The sequence below is a fragment of the Coregonus clupeaformis genome, chromosome 5, assembly GCF_020615455.1.
Source record: "Coregonus clupeaformis isolate EN_2021a chromosome 5, ASM2061545v1, whole genome shotgun sequence".
Lineage (NCBI taxonomy): Eukaryota > Metazoa > Chordata > Actinopteri > Salmoniformes > Salmonidae > Coregonus > Coregonus clupeaformis.
Window position 1 is genome coordinate 45,787,496 of NC_059196.1, and position 26,267 is coordinate 45,813,762.

General features: G+C 47.1%; 1 protein-coding gene across 11 annotated transcripts in view; it reads right to left on the reverse strand.

The window, feature by feature from the left end:
• Positions 1-26,267, reverse strand: part of LOC121566958 (roundabout homolog 2-like) — a 300,354-nt gene that overhangs the window by 261,459 nt on the left and 12,628 nt on the right. For all 11 annotated transcript variants that reach the window (XM_045214703.1, XM_045214692.1, XM_045214661.1 and 8 more), the window contains exon 2: positions 19,360-19,686. In XM_045214703.1, the coding sequence (XP_045070638.1) occupies positions 19,360-19,686 (327 nt within the window). The remainder of the gene's footprint in view (positions 1-19,359; positions 19,687-26,267) is intronic.

Consider the following 26,267-nt stretch of genomic DNA (forward strand, 5'->3'; position numbering starts at 1 on the left):
TCAGGAAGAGCCAGGGGGGTAGGGGGGTTGTTCTGGGGTGGGTGCTGTGAGGTAGGAATAGGGAGGGGGGATGAGGAATATTTATGACAATAAACACCCCTGTTGGCACCGTTGGGTGATTTTTAGATGAATTGTTTCCCCTTTTCTCCTCCTTTCTCCTCCTCCTGCCCCTGTCTCATTCCCTCCGCAGCATCCTTAATCGAGTCAAGTGACTTATTAAGGCTTATGAGAAAAGCAGCTAATTTCATTAGCAGCCAGTCAGTGTTCTACTATCTGATTCTTCATGCCCACAGGGGGTGGGGTTGGCTGCACAGGGTGTTGGACTCAAATGGTTATCATCTGTAGACAGTTGGGGAGCAGCAATTTGGGGGATAAGGGAGTGATGGGGGAGGTGGGGGGAGGAGGGGGAGGAAAGTCGCTGGGGGGAGATAACAGTCACTGCAATGACTGAGATACTAGATATTTAGTCGAGGTATTAAAGGGTGTTTTAGGTTAACACTGTGTAGGTTATGTGGGAACACATTTCCAGAAATCACAAAGAATTAGAAAAGTAGTGCCAAGGTAATTTTCCCTCTTCAACATTTATGCCTGGCATTGTGCATGATATCTTATGGGGTATAAAAACTAAAGCCTCTCATGGTAGTGTCAGAGTACAGTTTTCCTGTGGGTCGACAAACAGACAGTGCTGGACTAACCATTAATAAATATGTACACATAACCTTCAGCACCAAACAGGCCTAACCGTTACCCATTCTCCCTGGCTGTAGAGAGCTTACTGGGCTGAGCAGTACAGCTGCCACGGTGCTTAGCACTCTGAGCAGGCCAAACTGCTGCTCCTATCTCTGAACTATAATCCACTTATCAGTCTCTCTCTGGTTCCCTGTCCCTGTGACACAGGCCTAACCCTGCCTGCTCCAGTTACGTCACCCTCCATACATCTCCCAATACGACCAGACCTAACAGGATTAGTATTAGAGCCATATGCTAGGGACAATCTCCAGACAGGCAAATGGACAGACGCAGTGTTCCTGTTCCATCTTCCAGCCTGACCAGGGGTCAGGAGATGGTCAATCAATGGTAAGCCAAAGGTCAAATCCAGGGGTAGGTGGACGTCAACCCTATCTGGTCCCAACATGGTGAAACCATCCTATGGGCCGCTGCACTGGTTGTAATGGAGCTAAATCATAGCTGGATATTCAGAGGGGTTACGTCAGGTTGTGTCTGCTTTAACCCACAATCTCAGATAAGCAGTGTAATTCACTTTATGTTGTATCCATTATTTCATTCAGCCTCCTTCTGTTTAAGTAGAATTACACAAAACACCCAAATACGCCTACGATATCTATTATTTATTTTCCCAGTTCATTTATGTCTAAGTGTGAGTATTTGTGAGTATTTGTGAGTATTTGTGTGTATATGTGCTGTTATGTGGGTGTGGTATAGGAAAGTTTGGCTAAAAGCATCACTAATTGCCGCTGTGTTCCACGTCTCCTGTTTTGAATCTTATAATTTTCCATCACCTCCATCACGGCAGCATCGGCAGCAGCCAAATCGATATTCATAAAGTGTCAGGGCCGTAATTAATGTGTCAGTTCTGTTTCATGCAAAGCAAACACCACTGGGACCTCTAAAAGTAAGAGGGAAAAAGCAGGCGCTTAAATGTCCTGTTTAATGGCTGGGTGTGGCTTATGAAGGACATTAAGAGGTTATTTTCAGCTCCATTACAACATGGCATCTTGGGGTTCCTTTTTCCCTTACCACACCATTTATGATGCTGCCTCAAATGGGCACATGTTCAGCCTGCCAGTTGGATGGCAGAGAGGGAGTTTGGAGTCTGCTGCAGTGTGTGTGCGTGAAAGAGAGAGTTTGTGAGTGTGTGTGTATGTGATTGCTTTATGCACTTCTAAACACACCCATGTTCCTGTGTGCCTGCCTGTGTGTGTGTGTGTGTGTGTTTGTGTGTGTGAGTATGTGTGTGTGTGTGTCTGTGTGTGTGTGTGTGTGTGTGTGTGTGTGTGTGTGTGTGTGTGTGTGTGTGTGTGTGTATGTGTGCCTGTGCGTGCGTGTGTGGAGGCCCAGTTTGTGTGTGAAACAGGAGAGAGTTAATGGCTTTTAAAGATCGGTGAAGTCAAATGAGCTCGTCAGTCAGCCGCACCCCCCTGGTGATCACTCAGTGTCATTTGATTTAATTTCCTGGAGTAACGGGATCTCTGTAGATCCAAGACAAATCCCTGCAATTACAGCCAAGCTTCACATGATTCAGTGCCCTCATTTCTGTGTGTGTGTGAAAGAGAGAGTGTGTGATGGCATAATTCGGTTTACAGTAGGTGAATAAATCAAATAAAGCATCATATTTAAAAAGAGACGGATCACTTTTAATTTCACTGATGTGTCAACTTTTATAAATTCTGAGAAAGTCTACTGCCTCTTGGGGTTTGTAATGGGTAGGACATGTGAAAATATATATATATTGTGGTGGTACAGTGCTTGCAAAACGTAAGTGCAAACACACACACACACCTGCATAATAGCTTTGCCCTGGCCAGTGTAGAGCATGGGGCCAGGGAGGGGTGCTGTGTAGATAAGACTCTACTTAGCATTTGAATAGAGCATTCTGATTTCTATGCAGTTGGCCTTTGGCCTCGCTGCTGCTTGAGCATGGCAAGTCTGTGTGTGTCTGTGTGCTTGTATGGGTTGTACAGTGCCAATCCATATGCAGGCTCATCATATCTGGTACTCTGCAGTGTCTGTCTGTCTGCATGGCTGGCTGGCTGGCTAATATTCAGCCTGGCTACAGTAGCAGGTAATCACCCCCACAGCTGTGGCACCAGGTGGCCACACACACCCCAACTCCCACAGTCATTCACCATGTGATGTCATCTTTGTGCACCTGACCCACTGCAAACACCCCGTCCCTCAGTATGACATCATGTCTGTGCACCTGTCTGTGTGACTCCAGGCCTGTGCTGTTCACTCTAGAGCCCTGGGAGATGGTTCACAGGATGGCCACTCAAATCAGGCTCAGCAGGGATGTTATAGTGTTTGGTAGTGGAGGAACTCTGTCCTGGGCTGAACATGAGTCTGATCCCAGGGCAGCTTGACAGAGACAGCAGCTAAACACGCTCTGCACTGAGCTGAACTTGAGTCTCAAATCAAATCAATTTGTATTTGTCACTTGCGCCGAATACAACAAGTTTAGACCTTACCGTGAAATGCTTACTTACAAGCCCTTAACCAACAATGCAGTTTTAAGAAAATAGAGTTAAGAAAATATTAAATAAATAAACTAAAGTTTTAAAAAAGATTTAAAAAAGTAACACAATACAATAACAATAACGAGGCTATATACAGTGGGTACCGATACCGAGTCAATGTGCGGGGGTAGGTCCTGAATGGCAGGAAGCTTGGCCCCAGTGATGTACTGGGCTGTACACACTGCCCTCTGTAGTCTGATCCCAGGGCAGCTTGACAGAGACAGCAGCTAAACACGCTCTGCACTGACTCAGGGTTCAGCTTCAACAAACATTACAGCCACCAAAAGTTATCTCCAAAAAAAATAAGATTGTCAATGCAACACATAGGTTTACATGCATGATTTGGTTTTTGCAGATTATGAAATATTTTTTCCAGTACTGTAATTCTGATGCAACGCTTCAATCACAAGCCCATACACAGCTGTCTGAGACATTACTCTCTTAAACATCTGATCCCTCCTGCCTTCACATTCAAACCGGTCCAAAATAATGTGGGTATCACTTTCAAACCGGACCAAAATGCAGTGGATATCACTTTCAAACCGGGCCAAAATGCTGTGGTTATCACTTTCAAACCGGACCAAAATGCTGTGGGTATAACTTTCAAACCGAACCAAAATGCTGTGGGGATCACTTTCAAACCGGACCAAAATGCTGTGGTTATCATATTCAAACTGGACCAAAATGCTGTGGGTATCACTTTCAAACCAGATGAAAATGTTGTGGGTATCACTTTCAAACCAGATCAAAATGCTGTGGGTATCACTTTCAAACCGGACCAAAATGCTGTGGTTATCACTTTCAAACCAGACCAAAATGTTGTGGGTATCACTTTCAAACCGGACTGAAATGCTGTGGTTATCACTTTCAAACCAGACCGAAATGCTGTGGGTATCACTTTCAAACCAGATCAAAATGCTGTGGGTATCACTTTCAAACCGGACCAAAATGCTGTGGGTATCACTTTCAAACAGCAGGAAGAGAGAGGGAGGAGAGAAGAGAGAAGGGGAGAGAAGGAGAGAGAAGGAGAGAGAAGGAGAGAGAAGGAGAGAGAAGGAGAGAGAAGGAGAGAAGGAGAGAGAAGGAGAGAGGAGAGAGAAGGAGAGAGAATGAGAGAGAATGAGAGAGAAGGAGAGAGAAGGAGAGAGAAGGAGAGAGGAGGAGAGAGAAGGAGAGAGAAGGAGAGAGAAGGAGAGAGAAGGAGAGAGGAGGAGAGAGAAGGAGAGAGAAGGAGAGAGAAGGAGAGAAGGAGAGAGAAGGAGAGAGAAGGAGAGAGAAGGAGAGAGAAGGAGAGAGAAGGAGAGAAGGAGAGAGAAGGAGAGAGAAGGAGAGCGAAGGAGAGAGAAGGAGAGAGAAGGAGAGAGAGAGAAGAGAGAGAAGGAGAGAGAAGGAGAGAGAAGGAGAGAGAAGGAGAGAAGGAGAGAGAAGGAGAGAGAAGGAGAGAGAAGGAGAGAGAAGGAGAGAAGGAGAGAGAAGGAGAGAGAAGGAGAGAGAAGGAGAGAGAAGGAGAGAGAAGGAGAGAGAAGGAGAGAGAAGGAGAGAGAAGGAGAGAGAAGGAGAGAGCGGTGCAGGGAAAGACAGGGTGATCAGCTGTTAAGGGGCCTAGTGCCTGACGCTGTGTCCCTTACAGCAAATGTAACCCTAGACAAACACAATATCTGTCCACACCATCAAGAGATCACCATAAGTCATAACACATTGAGACCCTCTATAACTCTAGCAGGTGCCAGGGGGCCAGCGGGGTATGGAGGGCCAGTTGGCAGCTCACACACACACTCTAGAGATACTGTATGAGGACCTGATCTTCAGGGAAAGAAAAGGGACACCACACTGTCACTGTCACTTATTGTCACTCTCAAAGGAGCACTTCAAATACTGACTGGCTGACCATCCACAGTGTGTGTGTGTGTGTGTGTGTGTGTGTGTGTGTGTGTGTGTGTGTGTGTGTGTGTGTGTGTGTGTGTGTGTGTGTGTGTGTGTGTGTGTGTGTGTGTGTGTGTGTGTGTGTGTGTGTGTGTGTGTGTGTGTGTGTGAGTGTGTGTGTGTGTGTGCGTGTGTGTGTATGTACTGTACCAGTCAAAAGTTTGGATACACCTACTCATTCAAGGATTTTTCTTTATTTTTACTATTTTCTACATTATAGAATAATAGTGAAGACATCAAAACTATGAAATAACACGTATGGAATCATGTAGTAACCAAAAAAGTGTTAAACAAATCAAAATATATTTTATATTTGAGATTCTTCAAAGTAGCCACCCTTTGCCTTGATGACCGCTTTGCACACTCTTGGCATTCTCTCAACCAGCTTCACCTGGAATGCTTTTCAAACAGTCTTGAAGGAGTTCCCACATATGTTGAGCACTCGTTGGCCGCTTTTCCTTCACTCTGCAGTCAAACTCATCCCAAACCATCTGAATTGGGTTGAGGTCGGGGGATTGTGGAGGCCAGGTCATCTGATGCAGCACTCCATCACTCTCCTTCTTGGTATAATAGCCCTTACACAGCCTGGAGGTGTGTTGGGTCATTGTCCTGCTGAAACATAAATGATAGTCCCACTAAGTGCAAACCAGATGGGATGGTGTATCGCTGCAGAATGCTGTGGTAGCCATGCTGGTTAAATGTGCCTTGAATTCTAAATAAATCACTGACAGCGTCACCAGCAAAGCAACCCCACACTATCACACCACCTCCTCCATGCTTCACGGTGGGAACCACACATGCAGAGATCATCCGTTCACCTGCTCTGTATCTCACAAAGACACAGCGGTTGGAAGCAAAAATCTCACATTTGGACTCATCCGACCAAAGGACAGATTTCCACTGGTCTAATGTCAATTTCTCGTGTTTCATGGCCCAAGCAAGTCTCTTCTTATTGGTGTCCTTTAGCAGTGGTTTCTTTGGAGCAATTCAAACAGTCTCCTCTGAACAGTTGATGTTGAGATGTGTCTATTACTTGAACTCTTTGAAGCATTTATTTGGGCTGCAATTTCTGAGGCTGGTAACTCTAATGAACTTATCCTCTGCAGCAGAGGTAACTCTGGGTCTTCCTTTCCTGTGGTGGTCCTCATGAGAGACAGTTTCATCATAGCACTTGATGGTTTTTGCGACTGCACTTGAAAAAACATTAAAAGTTCTTGAAATGTTCCGGATTGACTAAAAGTAATGATGGACTGTCGTTTCTCTTTGCTTATTTGAGCTGTTATTGCCATAATATGGACTTGGTATTTTACCAAATAGGGGTATCTTCTGTATACCACCCCTACCTTGTCACAACACAAATGATTGGCTCAAACGCATTAAGAGGGATACCAATTACACAAATTAAGATTTAAGAAGGCACACCTGTTAATTGAAATGCATTCCAGGTGAATACCTCATGAAGCTGGTTGAGAGAATTCCACGAGTGTGCAAAGCGGTCATCAAGGCAAAGGGTGGCTACTTTGAAGAATCTCAAATATAAAACATATTTTGATTTGTTTAACACTTTTTTGGTTACTACATGATTCCATATGTGTTATTTCATAGTTTTGATGTCTTCACTATTATTCTACAATGTAGAAAATAGTAAAAATAAAGAAAACCCTTGAATGAGTAGGTGTGTCCAAAATTTGACTGGTACTGTATGTGTGTCTGACAGTCACTGTCTTCAGTAAAGTCCATCCATCAGAGTGCCAGGGTGCAGTCAGTCCTGACCCAAAATAAATCCAGTTGTGACGACTGACCCCTTCAAACCATCATTCCCACACACTCCGTACTGTACGTCTCAGACCAGGGTGTAACTGGAGGAACATGAGGCGTCTGAACCTTAGGCACTTGTGTTGGAATAACACACCATTCCAAACACCAGAGGGTGAATCAATTTCAGCGGCCCTCGATTCAAACCCATATCAGCTACCACCCAAAACCACCCTCCTTAGTCAACTTAATCACAGCTCTGACACACACACTTACCCCACCAGACATGCCACCAGGGGTCTTTTCACAGTCCCCAAATCCAGAACAAATTCAAGAAAGTGTACATTATTATATAGAGCCATTATTGCATGGAACTCCGTTCCATCTCATATTGCTCAAATAATCAGTAAACCTGGTTTAAAAAAACAGATAAAGCAACACCTCACGGCACAAAGCCTCGCCCCTATTTGACCTAGATAGTTTGTGTGTATGTATTGATATGTAGGCTATGTGTGCCTTTAAACATGTTTTATGTAATTCTGTCCTTGAGCTGTTCTTGTCTATTAATGTTCTGTATTATGTCATGTTTCATGTTTTGTGTGGACCCCAGGAAGAGTAGCTGCTGCTTTTGCAACAGCTAATGGGGATCCTATTAAAACACCAAATACCAAATACCTCTCTCCTCCACCTCCTAACTCAACATGGTGGATTACCGGCACTGGAGGTCCCTCAGGGCTCCACAGAGAGCAGGGTAAGTCACTGCTGGGACACATCCATTGGGATAGGGGGATAGAAAGAAGGGAGCGGTGGTGGGTTAAGTAATTACTATTTGACAGAGATCCAGGGTTGGATAGAGAGGGCGAAGGTTCTTCAGGGGTCAGTGGATCCAATCCCAGCTGGACAGAGTGCCAGGTCAGCCTCTGAATGGGACTGCATATTGGGACCTGATTCGGGGTCAACTATTTCCATAAATATTATTATCACTTTCTTGTCCGGCCAACCACTGAAGACAGAAAATTGAGTGGTATCTGAGGTATTTATCTAAACCCCTGTATAAAACACACCTGTGCTGCAAATTACTACTGACAAGCTTCAGTGGTGCGAATAAGACAGGGAATCTATGAGCACTTCATCTATCAGATGGACTGGGTAGGCAGCAGACACAAGATTCTTCAATAATAATTTCAGTTTGATAAATGAAATCATGGAATTTATTTTGTACAGCTATTATCCTGCAGACTACCTACAACAATATATCTCTACAAGTCAACCCACACATCTTAAGGCACTTTACACACAAACAGATGCACACACACACACACACACACACACACACACACACACACACACACACACACACACACACACACACACACACACACACACACACACACACACACACACACACACACACACACACACACACACACACACAGAAATGGTGAATAGTGCACACAGTGCCCCAAGAAAGCAGAGCCTTTCAACCAGTCTGTGATATAAAGCTGATCAATAGTTCACCTGAAGACGAATTTCAATTATTTACGGCTCACTCTGCATCTCAAATCGCATGATCAGATGAGGGGAGAGAGAGAGAGAAACCAGACAGAGAGAGAGAGAGAGAGAGAGAGAGGGGGGGGGAGAGAGGGGAGAGAGAGAGAGAGCGAGCGTAACACATGCATACAGAGCAGAATTAGGATGATTCACGCTAATTATCAAAATCTAGAAAATAGCAATTCAAGCCTACAACCTTCCATAACAATGCTCTCACCTACAGAGATGTGAACCTGGAGAAAAGTCCCCTCAGCCAGCTGTTATGGGGACTCTGTTCACAAACACAAACAGACTCCACAGAGCCCCTGGAGAGCAACACAATTAGACCCAACCAAATCATAACAAAACAGAAAGATAATTACTTGACACATTGGTAAGAATCAACAAAAAAACATTGCAAACTAGAATGCTATTTGGCCCTAAATAGAGAGTACACAGTGGCAGAATACCTGACCACTGTGACTGACCAAATATTAAGGAAAGCTTTGATTATGTACAGACTCAGTGAACATAGCCTTGCTATTGAGAAAGGCCGCTGTAGGCAGACCTGGCTCTCAAGAGAAGACAGGCTATGTGCACACTGCCCACAAAATGAGATTTAAACTGAGCTGCACTTCCTAACTTCCTGCCAAATGTATGACATATTAGAGACACATATTTCCCTCAGATTACACAGAGAGAGAGAGAGAGCGAGAGAGAGAGAGCGAGAGAGAGAGGCCAGCGTGAGAGAGGCGGCAGCCTGCATTGTCAGAGTTGACATCAATAACGTGAGGAGAAGACGGGAGGAAGAATAAAAAAGAAAACAACAAAACGCAGAGTGACTTCCTCTTCCAGAGCGCTAATGGCTGGCTCAGCACTCCTCTCCTCTGTCTGACGCCTCTCTCCTCTCTTCTCCTCCGTCTGATGCCTCTCTCCTCCGCTCGGCTGATGCCCCTGTGGCAGCCATGACAGAGCGCCACACACACCTCCTGTTTTTCCACTCCTCTCCACTGAGGGGGACAGACGCGGAGAAAGAGAGATGGATGTGGGGATGGGAAGAGGTCAGGGGTCAGGGGTCAGTCCCAGCCTGGATCTCATTAAGACTACACTGTCTTTACTGCCTGGGATGTACCTCTTCACCCCTCTCTCTGCCTCTCAATCTTCACCCCTCTGTACCCCTCTGCACCCCTCTCTCTGTCTCTGTCTCTGTCTCTGTCTCTGTCTCTGTCTCTGTCTCTGTCTCTGTCTCTGTCTCTGTCTGCCTCCCACAATCCTTAACCCCTCTGCACCCCTCTCTCTTTCTCTGTCTGCCTCCCTCAATCCTTCACACCTCTGCACCCCTCTGCACCCCTCTGCACCCCTCTTTCTGTCTCTGTCTGCCTCTCTCAGCCTCTCTCATTCCTCGTTACATTTTCAGGAAAATTGTCCAATTCACACACTTACAGTGGGGCAAAAAAGTATTTAGTCAGCCACCAATTGTGCAAGTTCTCCCACTTAAAAAGATGAGAGAGGCCTGTAATTTTCATCATAGGTACATGTCAACTATGACAGACAAATTGAGAAAAAAAAATCCAGAAAATCCCATTGTAGGATTTTTAATGAATTTATTTGCAAATTATGGTGGAAAATAAGTATTTGGTCACCTACAAACAAGCAAGATTTCTGGCTCTCACAGACCTGTAACTTCTTCTTTAAGAGGCTCCTCTGTCCTCCACTCGTTACCTGTATTAATGGCACCTGTTTGAACTTGTTATCAGTATAAAAGACACCTGTCCACTACCTCAAACAGTCACACTCCAAACTTCACAATGGCCAAGACCAAAGAGCTGTCAAAGGACACCAAAAACAAAATTGTAGACCTGCACCAGGCTGGGAAGACTGAATCTGCAACAGGTAAGCAGCTAGGTTTGAAGAAATCAACTGTGGGAGCAATTATTAGGAAATGGAAGACATACAAAACCACTGATAATCTCCCTCGATCTGGGGCTCCATGCAAGATCTCACCCCGTGGGGTCAAAATGATCACAAGAACGGTGAGCAAAAATCCCAGAACCACACGGGGGACCTAGTGAATGACCTGCTGAGAGCTGGGACCAAAGTAACAAAGCCAACCATCAGTAACACACTACGCCGCCAGGGACTCCAAATCCTGCAGTGCGAGACGTGTCCCCCTGCTTAAGCCAGTACATGTCCAGGCCCGTCTGAAGTGCATTTGGATGATCCAGAAGAGGATTGGGAGAATGTCATATGGTCAGATGAAACCAAAATATAACTTTTTTGGTAAAAACTCAACTCGTCATGTTTGGAGGACAAAGAATGCTGAGTTGCATCCAAAGAACACCATACCTACTGTGAAGCATGGGGTTGGAAACATCATGCTTTGGGCTGTTTTTCTGCAAAGGGACCAGGACGACTGATCCGTGTAAAGGAAAGAATGAATGGGGCCATGTATCGTGAGATTTTGAGTGAAACCCTCCTTCCATCAGCAAGGGCATTGAAGATGAACGTGGCTGGGTCTTCCAGCATGACAATGATCCCAAACACACCGCCCGGGCAACGAAGGAGTGGCTTCGTAAGAAGCATTTCAAGGTCCTGGAGTGGCCTAGCCAGTCTCCAGATCTCAACCCCATAGAAAATATTTGGAGGGAGTTGAAAGTCTGTGTTGCCCAGCGACAGCCCCAAAACATCACTGCTCTAGAGGAGATCTGCATGGAGGAATGGGCCAAAATACCAGCAACAGTGTGTGAAAACCTTGTGAAGACTTACAGAAAACGTTTGACCTGTGTCATTGCCAACAAAGGGTATATAACAAAGTATTGAGAAACTTTTGTTATTGACCAAATACTTATTTTCCACCATCATATGCCAATAAATTCATTAAAAATCCTACAATGGGATTTTCTGGATTTTTTTTTCTCAATTTGTCTGTCATAGTTGACGTGTACCTATGATGAAAATTACAGGCCTCTCTCATCTTTTTAAGTGGGAGAACATGCACAATTGGTGGCTGACTAAATACTTTTTTTCCCCACTGTATCAAAAGAACATCCCTGCTGATCTCGACTGCCTCTGATCTGGCGGACTCACTGAACACAAATGCTTTATTTGTAAATGGCGTGGAGTGTTGGAGTGTGCCCCTGGCTATCCATAGATTAAAAAAACTAGAAAATTGTGCCTTCTGGTTTCCTTAATATGAGGAAGTTGAAATTATTTTTACTTTTAGTTTTGATACTTAAGTATATTTTAGCGATTACATTTAATTTAGGTACTTAAGTATATTTAAAACCAAATACTTTTAGACTTTTACGTAAGTAGTATTTTACTGGGCGACTTTCACATTTATTTGAGTTATTTTCTATTAAGGTATCTTTACTTTTACTCAAGTATGTCAATTGAATACTTGTTCCACCCCTGGCAGTACTCCAGGTTGACTACATACCCTGTTATTCATACAGTCATCTTCAGAAACACAGCAGAGGATTTCCCTGGTGAAGATGGGATGGGGTGGTCATAGCTGGGACCCTGGGTCCACTGAGGATAGGATGTGTCGTCTCAGGATATATTAGAGTTTGTGTGTGTGTGTGCGTGTGTGTGTGTGTGTGTGCGTGTGTTTGTGTATGTGTCGTTGGAAGGTCAGTGTGTCGGTTGGGGACTGTAGAGAATCGTATGAATTATCTGAACGTAGAAAGCGCCTCCACGTTTCCTAATTTCTGCTGGCCTTTCCTTTTCCTCACCTAGTTCAGATGGACAGAGGGACAGGACAGGGGACTCCAGTCCTGTGTTATTAAGGCAGATGCTCAGACAGATCGGGAGAAGGCTCCTCATTTGTAGTGGCCATCCAGCAAGCAGATGAGTTGAGATTAGGCAGCAATGTGCATGTCTCTGTTGGGCCAGACTGGCCATGTGGTCTAAATGTAATATCCTGTTGGGTTCCAAAGATCCTCACAAGGACAGTAAAACAAGGAGGGACAATTCACCGGTCCCCAAAAGGAAAAATGCTATTTTAGGTTTAGGAGTTAGGTTTAGGGATAGGGTTACTGTTAGGGTTAAAATTAGGGTTAGGGTTAGAGGTTAGGATTAGAAGTTAGGGTTAGGTTTAATTTTAGGTTTAGACGTTTGGAGTTAAGGTTAGGTTTAGGTTAAGTTTAGGGCTAGGGGGCTAGTGGTGCCCACTTGGATAGTAAAACCAACGTGTGTGTGAGTGTATGAGTGTGTGCGTGTGTGCGTGCGTGCGTGTGTACCCTGCTGTAGATAACAGCACCTCTTTATGGAGCTGCGCTAACCGCAGCAGTATAGACAGATACAGCGCTGACACATTCAATCTTTTTTCTTTTATCAGGCCAAGATATTCCTCAATGGCTCGCCTGCTCTCTCCACCTCTCTTATCGCATAATAACATTCCACACAGACTGCCCCTGCCTTCTGCCTTGATCCCTCAATCCTTCTATCCTTTATCATTCAGCAGGAGAGAGCGAGAGGAGGGAGCGAGAAGGAGAGCGAGGGAGAGAGAGAGAGAAACTAAAGGGAGAGAGGGAGAGAGAGATAGAGAGGTAGAGAGGGGGAGAGAGGGGGATAGAGAGAGGGAGAGAGGACAAATAATGAGAGAGAGAGGGAGAGAGAGATAGAGAGGGAGGGAGTGAGAGAGGGAGAGATAGATAGAGATAGAGATAGAGATAGAGATCTGATCTAACGAGGTCCACCACATGCTGTATATACAAGAGTTCCACCTGTAGCATCATTACAATCAACTGTTTTAATTGTTGCCTCTTCCTCCTCTACCCTTCATTAGTGGTCAAGGACTCCAGTCAGAGCAGATGAAACCCTGGGCTACTGGGGATAATAGCAGAGGGCAAGAGTGTGACACACTGGATGGGTGTGTGTGTGTGTGTGTGTGTGTGTGTGTGTGTGTGTGTGTGTGTGTGTGTGTGTGTGTGTGTGTGTGTGTGTGTGTGTGTGTGTGTGTGTGTGTGTGTGTGTGTGTGTGTGTGTGTGTGTGTGTGTATGTAGCAGTGAGTGCAGTCCAGCCTGGCCCCACAACTGGCCTGACCCCAACCTGGTCTGACTCCTCACCTGGTCTGACTCCCCACCTGGCCTGACTCCCCACCTGGTCTGACTCCCCACCTGGCCTGACTCCCCACCTGGCCTGACTCCCCACCTGGCCTGACTCCCCACCTGGCCTGACACCCCACCTGGCCTGACACCCCACCTGGTCTGACTCCCCCACCTGGCCTGACTCCCCCACCTGGCCTGACTCCCCACCTGGCCTGACACCCCACCTGGTCTGACTCCCCACCTGGCCTGACTCCCCACCTGGCCTGACTCCCCCACCTGGCCTGACTCCCCACCTGGCCTGACTCCCTACCTGGCCTGACTCCCCACCTGGCCTGACACCCCACCTGGTCTGACTCCCCACCTGGCCTGACACCCCACCTGGTCTGACTCCCCACCTGGCCTGACTCCCCACCTGGCCTGACTCCCCACCTGGCCTGACTCCCCACCTGGCCTGACTCCCTACCTGGCCTGACTCCCCACCTGGCCTGACTCCCTACCTGGCCTGACTCCCCACCTGGTCTGACTCCCCACCTGGCCTGACACCCCACCTGGCCTGACTCCCCACCTGGCCTGACTCCCCACCTGGCCTGACTCCCTACCTGGCCTGACTCCCCACCTGGCCTGACACCCCACCTGGTCTGACTCCCCACCTGGCCTGACACCCCACCTGGTCTGACTCCCCACCTGGCCTGACTCCCCACCTGGCCTGACTCCCCACCTGGCCTGACTCCCCACCTGGCCTGACTCCCTACCTGGCCTGACTCCCCACCTGGCCTGACTCCCTACCTGGCCTGACTCCCCACCTGGTCTGACTCCCCACCTGGCCTGACACCCCACCTGGTCTGACTCGCCACCTGGCCTGACTCCCCACCTGGCCTGACTCCCCACCTGGCCTGACTCCCTACCTGGCCTGACCCTCTCTGTCCCTTCATCAGTTTCTCCTCACGCCGGACACACCACCAACAGCTTGACACACACTGCCCCTCTCCTCTCCACACTCTCTCTCTCTCCAAGCTCTATTTTCCTGCTAATTACCTTGCTGTGGGAGCACCAAATGCTACCTAACGATTCGCTTAATATCAAGGGACCTTTTTAAAAGTCATCCAATCCCATTCCGATCTACATCTATAACAAACCCAAGACATCTGTTTGCTTCCTGCATCATTTGCATTTTTTAAAGGTTCATTGGTCCCTCTCCACTTTCTCTCTTCATATGTCTCTTCTCTTCCTCTCTCCCTGCGGACCATAACCACCTCCAACCACACACACTTACACACACAGCAGAGTGCTTGAGTCATATCAGACACTCAATTAAAAGTACATGTGTGTATCTGGAGCGGTGCCACATACGAGCGTCTCTCCACCTGAAGAGATAGGGGCTAATTAACCTTTTCCTGGGGCTCCTATTGCCCCAGGTGCATCTTGTCACACTTACATATACACACAGATTTCCACCGCAATTGTATTCAGGCGCTGCTCTGACACGAGGTACAGTATGATTTATGAACCTGCTCATTGACCCAGTTTATGTTGAAAAAGAGAGAAAAGTGGAACTGGGAACGCATCCCTCTCTTATCTGCAGTGGTGAGATACATGCAGTGGAGCAGGCCTGGAGTCAGTCTATGAGAGCATGTCAGGCAGAATTAGATTAACAAAAGCAGAGCGCTAAGATACCCTGCAGGCGCCAACTTACTGTGGCCTTTTCGCTCTTTCTGCTAATAACCTAAAGTGTAAGACACTGAAAGAAAAGCCATAATGAAATATGGTGCACCCTTTCAGCCAGTGTACTGCAAAAAGAAAGGCAAGGCCAGTTCATCTATCTATGAGTAGTGCAGCAGTGTGTGTTCATTGGATAAATCTTTAATATAAGGGACGTGTTTGGAGAGCTAAGCTCAGTCAATGTACTGGTCTGGTCTGGTCTGGTCTGGCCAATCTGGCACATATTAATAATGCAGCCAGGGACTCCTTTTTAGAAGCCTATTCCTCTCCTCCCTCTCTTCCTCTCCTCCCTCTTCCCTCTCTTCCTCTCCTCCCTCTTCCCTCTCTTCCTCTCATCCCCTCTTCCCTCTCTTCCTCTACTCCCTCTTCCCTCTCTTCCTCTCCTCCCTCTTCCCTCTCTTCCCTCTCTTCCTCTCCTCCCCTCTTCCCTCTCTTCCCTCTCTTCCTCTCCTCCCTCTTCCCTCTCTTCCCTCTCTTCCTCTCCTCCCCTCTTCCCTCTCTTCCCTCTCTTCCTCTCCTCCCTCTTCCCTATCTTCCCTCTCCCCTCTCTTCCCTCTCTTCCTCTCCTCCCCTCTTCCCTCTCTTCCTCTCCTCCCTCTTCCCTCTCTTCCTCTCCTCCCTCTCCTCCCTCTTCCCTCTCTTCCCTCTCCTCCCTCTCCTCCCTCTTCCCTCTCTTCCCTCTCTTCCTCTCCTCCCTCTCCTCCCTCTTCCCTCTCTTCCCTCTCCTCCCTCTCCTCCCTCTTCCCTCTCTTCCCTCTCTTCCTCTCCTCCCTCTTCCCTCTCTTCCTCTCCTCCCTCTTCCCTCTCTTCCTCTCCTCCCTCTTCCCTCTCTTCCTCCCCTCCCTCTTCCCTCTCTTCCTCTCTTCCTCTCCTCCCTCTTCCCTCTCTTCCCTCTCTTCCTCTCCTCCCTCTTCCCTCTCTTCCCTCTCTTCCTCTCCTCCCTCTTCCCTCTCTTCCTCTCCTCCCCTCTTCCAATCTCTTCCTCTCTTCCCTCTCTTCCCTCTTCTGCAGCAGTTGAGAGTGGAGAAGGTGGTGTTGATTGACTGGAGCCCAGTGTGGTGTCCAGAGCTCAGCAGTGCTCCTTGACCCAGCAGACACTGACTTCAATTTGTTTCAGAGCTGCAATTCAATTATCTCACCAGCGTCCTGCTCAACCACTCATGAGAGAGGTGGTAGAGGTGGTGGGGGGAAGAGGTGGGTCGAGGGGGAGGTGGGGGGGGGGATATCACAAATAAACAACTGATTTTACATGGATTTAGATTTGAATGTGAACTAAATGTGTGCTAATGCGATTGGCAGCAGAAGCAGAGTAGGGATGGAAGGTGCTGATAACCCTAATCACTGCTGTAAGCCCCTGCAATTGGATTTCGTAGACCCCCAAATCACCTCTCAGCCCCCTCCTCCTCCTATAAGATCTGGCTCTAGTTAGCACCCAGAGAATGGAGAAAGCCTGGACCACATCATTGTCATTTTCCATCAGATCAGTGTTCCTATTCTGTCCTCTCTCTGGCCTTTCTTTATCCTGTCTTCTGCTGAACCTTTAACCCCTGACCCCTCACCTCTGAGCCACTAAAGCATTCAACACCTCATTTAAACCCTCCTTGGCTGCCCAAGCCTGGGGGAGAAAGCGAGAGAGAGAGAGAGAGAGCATAGCCTTGCTATTGAGAGAGGCCGCCATAGGCAGACCTGGTTCTCAAGAGAAGACAGGCTATGTGCACACTGCCCACAAAATGAGGTGGAAACTAAGCTGCGCTTCTATAACCTCCTGCCAAATGTATGACCATGTTAGAGACACATATTCACATCAGATTACACAGACCCACAAAGATTTTGAAAACAAATCCAATTTTGGTAAACTCCCATATCTGTTTAGTGAAATACCACAGTGTGCAATCACAGTAGCAATATTTGTGACCTGTTGCCACAAGAAAAGGGCAACCATTGTAAATACAACCCATATTTATGTTTATTTATTTTCCCTTTTGTACTTTAACTATTTGCACATAATATGACATTTGAAATGTCTTTATGCTTTTGGAACTTTTGTGAGTGTAATGTTTACTGGTAATTTGTATTGTTTATTTCACTTTTGTTTATTATCTACTTCACTTGCTTTGGTAATTTGGTAATCCCATACCAATAAAGCCCTTAAATTGAAATTGAATTGAATTGAGAGAGAGAAAGGGGGGGGAGAGAGAGAAAGAGAGACAGAGAGAGTGGGAGAGAGAGAGAGTGAGGGAGAGAGAGGGAGAGAGAGACAGAGAGAGAGGGAGAGAGAGAGAGTGAGGGCGAGAGAGGGAGAGAGAGACAGAGAGAGAGGGAGAGAGAGAGAGTGAGGGCAAGAGAGGGAGAGAGAGACAGAGAGAGAGGGAGAGAGAGAGAGTGAGGGCGAGAGAGGGAGAGAGAGAGAGTGAGGGCGAGAGAGAGAGAGAGAGAGAGAGAGAGAGTGGGAGAGTCGAAACAGCGAGAGGGAAAAATAAATAATCTGGAGACTTCATACATTTTTCATGAATTTTCATTTTGGCAGGGAGAGGCCTCTTACAGCGATCAATAGCTCAAGCTTCTGTCACACTGTTAGCACCTGCGGGCTTCTGGGAAGCCCGGGGGAGGGGCGGGGACAGGATCAGAGGCAGCCGGATGGCCCCGGCAACAAACCCCCAGCCCATCCACGCGATTCACGCAGTCCATTTCCCTAACACCCCCTCCCACCCCTACAGCTATCACCACTGGTCAACATTATCACCCCAGAAACAATTAGACATGTTGCAGCCCCGAGTTCCCACAGTCCATATTCCTTACACCCACAAAACCCATCATAACTCACCCCAGAATGAAACCATACACCATTGGAACAGTCCACACTGATTTAACTATCCATTTCCATGATGTATCATAATTTCCCCTTTCCAAGATGGATGGCCTCTATTTTCATAACAATGCATAAAAGGTGCTGTGTATTGATCAGCTGGGGGAGCAGACTTCATGAAAGGCTCCTCTCACTTAAGCTGCCGGTCAGTCCAGCCAATTCCCCTACGGCCTCAATAGTGTTTCACTACTAATGACCTGAAACCTGGCAGCCCGCAGGGTGCAGAACAAACACATAAATATTCCAGAGAGTTAACTGAAGGAACTGTTGGCCCTGTAACCTTCCCCAGAGCCCAGGGGGTATGTGGCCCCTGAGGGCCTCTGTGAGACTCTTCAAAGGTAAGCTGATCTTTGGGTCAGGTGCAGCCTGCTTGTCAGTGTCTTCCAGCACAGCACAGCACAGCCCTGGAAGCCAGTGTCAAAAGTAAATCAGGAGCTTTCATCTGTGACTGTTGTTCCACCCTCCACCCGCCAACCCACTATCCCTCTGCAATAGCTCTGCCCTGACATCATCCAGCTCCCTGTAGTCTGACAGTTGGACAAGTCCAACTCAAAGGCCTGCCAGGATCTCTCACTAACCCTCATAGACCTCAAACACCATGATCCCTTCCCTCGGCTAGAACGTCTATCCACACAGTTATGTCTACTCACTCAAAATACAACACAATACAGTATAATCATCTCTTCAAAATATATGCCAAAAAACAATGAAAGCACAGATCAAACATTCGCTTGAAAGTAGACCTCACCCGCTCTTAGCTTGGGTTTAATGCACGTTATGACATAGAGGACCTCTCCAGCTCTTTCAGTCATTCAGAAACAGCATCACTTCAAAGCAAGACAGAATAAACACTAGCATGTCATGTAATTACAGAGTCTATTCTATCTATTAAAGGTACTCTGATTTCCCCTTGATTTTTATTTTTTTATTTTTTTGAACAAACAGTGCAATTTCCTATAGTTCACAAAGTCTAAAATGATATTCTTCTGAAATAATGGCATTATTAGGTGTTGGCAGAAAACCACAATGTCCAACAACAACATGATGTTTCATGTCTCGGCCTGTCTTGAGGCTTTAAACGTAAACTCAGTCATCCCTTCTGGAGAGCAAAGAACAAACAACCTCTGAGTCTGCCTTTTCCATCAGTAAGGTTGGTATGGAAAATCATACTACACCAAAAAACATGGAGATCAACATAAACAACCTAAGAGGAGGACTGAGAAACATAACAAAATGTAATGTAGGTAGTTGTTGACTCACATGCTACTTCCAGGGATGCATTGCGGCTGACGGCTTCTCCCATGTAGTTGCGGGCGACGCAGATGTAGGAGCCCTCATCCGGTTTGGAGCGTCGTCCGTGGACGATACGTAGGAAGAAGAGGGAGCCGCTGGGCAGCAGCATGCGGTGAGATCGCGGGTCATCTTTATCCGTTTCTACCCGCTCCCCGTCCTTGTACCACTCCACCGTGGGGCTGGGCCTCCCCTCCGCCTTGCAGTTGAGGGTGGCGGGCTCCCCCTTGGACACGATCAGGTCAGAGGGGTGCTCCACAATCCGGGGTGGGGAGTCCTCCTGGCGCAGACGGGATCCTGGGAAGAGAAGAGGAGAAAGAGAGGAGATGAGGAACAGCACAACATGAACAGTAGATGCTTTTAACCTCTCAATGTTTTCCTCAAACTAGCTTTCTTCATTTTAGCATTCTCAACTCTCTCATTTAAACATCACTTTTAGGCAGGAGTATATTATTGAAGATGGTCTTCTTAGCATCCATTCAATTAGTATAGCTATAGGTGCTTCTCCTTGCTTGTTCTGTCTTTCCATCTTATCAGGTGATAGGAGGACAGGGCTCCAACCACCAGTCCAACCACCAGTCCAACCAACAGTTCAACCACCAGTCCAACCACCAGTCCAACCACCAATCCAACCACCAGTCCAACCAAACAGCAGTCCAACCACCAGTCCAACCAAAAGTCCAAACATCAGTTCAACCACCAGTTCAACCAGCAGTCCAACCACCACTCCAACCACCAGTCCAACCACCAGTTGAACCACAAGTCAAATCAACCAGCAGCCCAACCACCAGTTCAGACACCAGTCCAACCACCAGTTGAACCACAAGTCAAATCAACCACCAGTCCAACCACCAGTTCAACCACCAGTTCAACCAGCAGTCCAAACACCAGTTCAACCAGCAGTCCAACCACCAGTTCAACCACCAGTTCAACCACCAGTCCAACCACCAGTCCAACCACCAGTTGAACCACAAGTCAAATCAACCAGCAGCCCAACCACCAGTTCAACCACCAGTCCAACCACCAATCAAACCACCAGTTCAACCACCAGTCCAACCAACCAGCAATCCAACCATCAGTTCACCCACCAGTCCAACCATCAGTCCAACCACCAGTTCTTCCCAGTCCAACCACCAATTCAACAACCAGTCCAACCATCAGTCCAACCACCAGTTAATTCCAGTCCAACCACCAATTCAACCACCAGCCCAACCAGCAGTTCACCTCAGTCCAACCACCAGTCTAACCACCAGTCCAACCACCAGTCCAAACATCAGTTCACCCACCAGTCCAACCATCAGTCCAACCACCAGTTCATCCCAGTCCAACCACCAGTTCAACAACCAGTCCAACCACCAGCCCAACCACCAGTTCACCGACCAGTCCAACCACCAGTTCACCGACCAGTCCAACCACCAGCCATCTGCCCCTCTCTAACATACATTTAAGGCCTCCAGGGTAATTGGACCGAAGGGTGAACAGAGTATGGAGGCGTCGAGACAGCATACATCTGAAACCCAGCTACACACACACACATGCATGTGCACACACACACACACACACACACACACACACACACACACACACACACACACACACACACACACACACACACACACACACACACACACACACACACACACACACACACACACACACACACACACACACACACACACAAACACAAATACACACACACACACACACATACATTCACTCAAACGGGAGAGAGCGGGCATTGTGGATACAGCCAGAAACAAAATAATATCAGTCCCCCCACTGTCAGAGGTCTGTCTCTGTGTAATGTAGGCTGGGTCTGGGGCCAGGGCTGAGTATGTTAAAATGCTATTCCTCTGTTATTCAGAACATGGCCTGTTCCTTTATAGTGGAGCTAACACTGGGCCAGACAGGGTCTTTATAGTGGAGCTAACACTGGGCCAGCCAGGGTCTTTATAGTGGAGCTAACACTGGGCCAGACAGGGTCTTTATAGTGGAGCTAACACTGGGCCAGCCAGGGTCTTTATAGTGGAGCTAACTCTGGGTCAGACAGGGTCTTTATAGTGGAGCTAACAATGGGCCAGACTGGGTCTTTACAGTGGAGCTAACTCTGGGCCAGACAGGGTCCTTATAGTGGAGCTAACACTGGGCCAGACAGGGTCTTTAAAGTGGAGCTAACAGTGCCATGTATGTCTCTCTGTGACCAAGTCTTAACCGTGCAGATATGACACCAGAGGCCATATTTACTTCACTGAGGCCCCGCAAAAGCTCCAGAGAAAAGAGTTTGATCCAACACCAAACCGTCACACATGCAGGCCTGGAGCAGTATGGACAGGGCTTTACTCTGCCAACTATTTAGTTAGTATTGTCCTCTGTCTTCTGAATCCCATCCAATGCCCCCATCAAAAACGATATTCTTGCTGGCAGCAAAATGTTGATCATCAATAGAGTATGTATTGTTGCGAGCCACCTCCCAGTCAATGAAACATATATCGTAATACACCGTAGTTAATAGTCTTGGTGTAGCAAAAAGGATGGCGATTGGCAGTGTGCAGTTTAAGACCGCAGTGCCAGGTGTGTGTGTGTACAAGACTGTGCCCTTCCCTGGGGCGGTAGTGTAGGTGAGTGGGTGAGGTACTGTATAGAGGAGCAGTGTACCGTCCACACAGCACTTTGTGCTTCCCCGCCTGCCTGCCTGCCTGTGTCAGGGCTTTTTATTTATTTTATTTATTTCACCTTTATTTAACCAGGTAAACCAGTTGAGAACAGGTTCTCATTTACAACTGCGACCTGGCCAAGATAAAGCAAAGCAGTGCAATAAAAACAACACAGAGTTACATATGGGGTAAAAAAACATAAAGTCAAAAATACAACAGAAAATATATATACAGTGTGTGCAAATGTAGCAAGTTATGGAGGTAAGGCAATAAATAGGCTATAGTGCAGAATAATTACAATAGTATTAACACTGGAATGCTAGATGTGCAAGAGATTATGTGCAAATAGAGATACTGGGGTGCAAAAGAGCAAAATAAATAACAATATAGGGATGAGGTAGTTGGGTGGGCTAATTTCAGATGGGCTGTGTACAGGTGCAGTGATCGGTAAGGTGCTCTGACAACTGATGCTTAAAGTTATTGAGGGAGATAAGAGTCTCCAGCTTCAGAGATTTTTGCAATTCGTTCCTAACTGCAGTATGGGACTTAGACATACAGTAGTCACAACAGCTCAGTAGACGTCTAGCTCTTTGTTCAGCTGGGTGGGCACATGTTCTAATCACTGTCCCACCTCGTACCTGTATGCCCTGGGGGAGGGGACACACTGTATCCCAGCCTGGTCCCCTGCTACAAGGACACACTGGGGGAGAAACCTACCAGTCAGCAATACAACACTTCAAAAACCTGAGTGTGTGTTCCTCTTAGCAGGGGTCAGGCAGATCAGACAGTGGCGCATTGACCCCAGAACAGGGCCGTTGTCTGTTTCTCTCTCCACCTAATTTGGGCTAATTCCCTCCATTTCCCTGTCATTGATTAGCGATCAGGCCTGGTGTCCAGGGCCTAAGTGGGGCCACAGACAGGGGCTTGTAAGGTAGAGGATGGGGAGGCACAATCAGCTCCTGGGGTCCATCTTCCATTGATCTAATCTCCATGGCTTTGTGTAGCTGCTCAACTATACATCTGTTATTGGTTGTGAAACAAGAAAATCCATGTGGCCAGACATTTGCTTTTTCTATTCAATAATGACACGACTCTCCCCTGCTTCTCTTTCCCTTGCTTTTCCCACCTCTTCCTCCATTTGCAGTGTTAGGGAAGGTAAATGCCACCTCAGACTAGCTCTGCAGCCAGTGTCTCTGACGGTATTGGGGGGTACGGGTTCAGGGTAGTATTGTGGTGCTAAGTGAGTTAATGAATGAAGTACTAATTTAAATGATGACATAGATAAATGGAGGGTTGAGATAAGGACTTGGAGACCCTCTCTCCCCCAGATGGAGTGTCAACAACACATTCATTCCTATCTCATTGGAGCATCTGCTTCCCCCACAATCCACTGGGCCCACAGTAGCTCTACACCCAAACCAACGCCCAGGCGCCATGCCGAAACTGTGGCGACTCGATTCGTTCAGTCTAATTTATTTTAATCTAATTTATTTTCCAATCTACTGCCTTCTAATCACTTAAACCTTAAGTCTCCATCTACTCTCCTGTTTCCTGTGGACATTTACACAGCAGATGCATCCACAACTGTCCTTTCCCTGTCAGGCAAACCAGAGCTGTGTAGATGGAAGGGGAGAGGGGCAAACGTGACTGGTAAGAGTGACCTTTCGGTCTAGAGGAGGATGGCTAGGCTACTATATATTCATACAGTAGTAAAACTGACGCTACCGCAATGAATCAATCCATGTACATGTAAATGAAACGCTTGATAGGAAAATTGAAAAAGATTTAACACCTGTGATATGATGCTGTATGACACAGCTGAGTAACCCCAGTGAACACACGCACACGCATGCACGCATGCACGCGCACACACACACACACACACAACCACACACACACACACACACACACACACACACACACACACACACACACACACACACACACACACACACACACACACACACACGCACACAGTGATGTCCCCAGCACCACAGTCCCCTGGCTCCCCTCCTCCCTGTGCAATGCCCCCAGCTAGACCCAAAGACAGAGAGGATCAAAGTGAAAGGCTAATGCATCTTCCCATTAGCAAGACACCAGGCCATACAGCTCACCAGCTGGCCAACTCACAGGAGAGACAGTCAATTTGCTGCTTCCTATTGGTTCCCCTTTCTCACTCCCTTTACGCTAAATGTGCTTTCCGTTGCCCTCTTAATGCGATCATTGGTGCTGTGCAATCAAGTGCTCTCTGAGCTGAGGCGAGTGCACTTCACAGGGTCTCAGGGCACACGTTCCAATCAAATACCTGTTTTTCCCCTGCTCTGCAATAACACCACCATTACTTTTCACCACCACCGTGCCTTGGTGCGCTGGGCCGAGCAGCCTGTCATCCACTCCTCAACTAAAGCACAGACCAAGCAGCAAAGAAACAAGACCAGGCAGCAAACAAACAAGACCAGGCAGCAAACAGACAAGACCAGGCAGCAAACAAACAAGACCAGGCAGCAAACAGACAAGACCAGGCAGCAAACAGACAAGACCTGGCAGCAAACAGACAAGACCAGGCAGCAAACAGACAAGACCTGGCAGCAAACAAACAAGACAGGCAGCAAACAGACAAGACCTGGCAGCAAACAAACAAGACCAGGCAGCAAACAAACAAGACCAGGGGAGAGAGATAAAGAAGGGATGTTATGAGGGAGGGGATGACCCATGGCCTCTTAGGTCTTTTTACTACAGGGGCTTGACCAAGATTGGAAACAGTTCTCATACGTTGTTGCTGTGGTCTTTGTCTTTTTCCTGTGGCTCAGATCTAGCAGTGCCTTTCTTCACTATAGATTTGTTAGCAAAACATATATTGACTGCCAAGAAGTCATAAACCGAATCATTAAACCAAATCCCAGAAAACACATTGACACAGACATCTCTGACACACCTCCATTTGTTATAAGGAGTTTTAACATTTTCACTTTGGACCCAGAATGTTATCGCTGTTTGGCCAAAGCCTGACTATAAACACCTCTTTAACGGCATGTGTGTGAATGCAGCTCTGAATCTCCTTCTCCTCTCTCAATTCCAAGGAAAGCGCAGGCTATATCAGCCACAGGCAGCCGGTGGCACCTTAATTAGGGAGGAAGGGCTCATATGTAGTAATGGCTGGAACGGAATTATTGGAATGGTATCCAACACATCAAACACATGGTTTCCATGTGTTTGATGCCATTCCATTCACTCCCTTCCAGCCATTATTATGAGCCGTCCTCCCCTCAGCAGGCTATAGCAGTAGCATATCTACCCCACACAGTGACCACACAAGAAGCAGGTCTCTTTCTATTCTCTTTAGCACATATTTATTCATGTGTAGACCAGAAGGTTGGGCCTTTGATCATCTTGTTGTAATTATTTTTATTAGCTCCCAGGAGAAATCCCAGCCCACCAACCAAATCAATACCCACACCAGTCTCCTCCAGAGCAGGAAGGAAGGGCTCCCCAAAGAGATATCAGTTATTCTGCCAACAGACATGAGCCGCGTGCAGATCACAGGTATCCAAGGGCAACCTCGAACCCAAGCGTTCCAGTGTTCCAGTCACTGAAGCGCCATAAAACATCCAATAGAAACCCTGGCCAAGACTACATCAGCTATGGGGTTAGGACTGAAGATGTGAGACACATTTTGAATGAGGCACCCTTTCTGCATGAGATGTTAGCTGAATGTGAATGAATGTAAAATGATATTTTATTTATTAAATATTGATTGTCTAATCTTGGTTGTCTAGTCTGTCCATCTCTCCCTCCTCTCCCTGTACCTCCTTCATTCTCTCTACCTCTCTGTCCCGCCAGTGTCCTGTCCCTGGTGTGTAGGGTACAGGGACATATCTGTCATGTCATCAGAGGGGGATGTGAGTGGGCGGTGGGGGAAACTAGGGGTGGCGATGGGATGATGTTACTGGCCGCCTCACGCCTCCGTGCTGACCTGCCGTGTCACCCTGTACATGGTTAATCTTCTTTAGGGGCGCTTTCAATGGCGTCACACCACACTGGCCCTAACACAGTCACCAAGACACTAGGGCTGTGACGATACCAGTATCGCAATATTTTGTCCATGGCAAAAATGTAAACACAAAGTAGACTAAACTCTTTGGTCCTTTAAAAACCTGCTGTATGTAAAATATTGTGTGCTATATCTTGGAAAATAAATACATGTGACTCTGGATGACATCATAA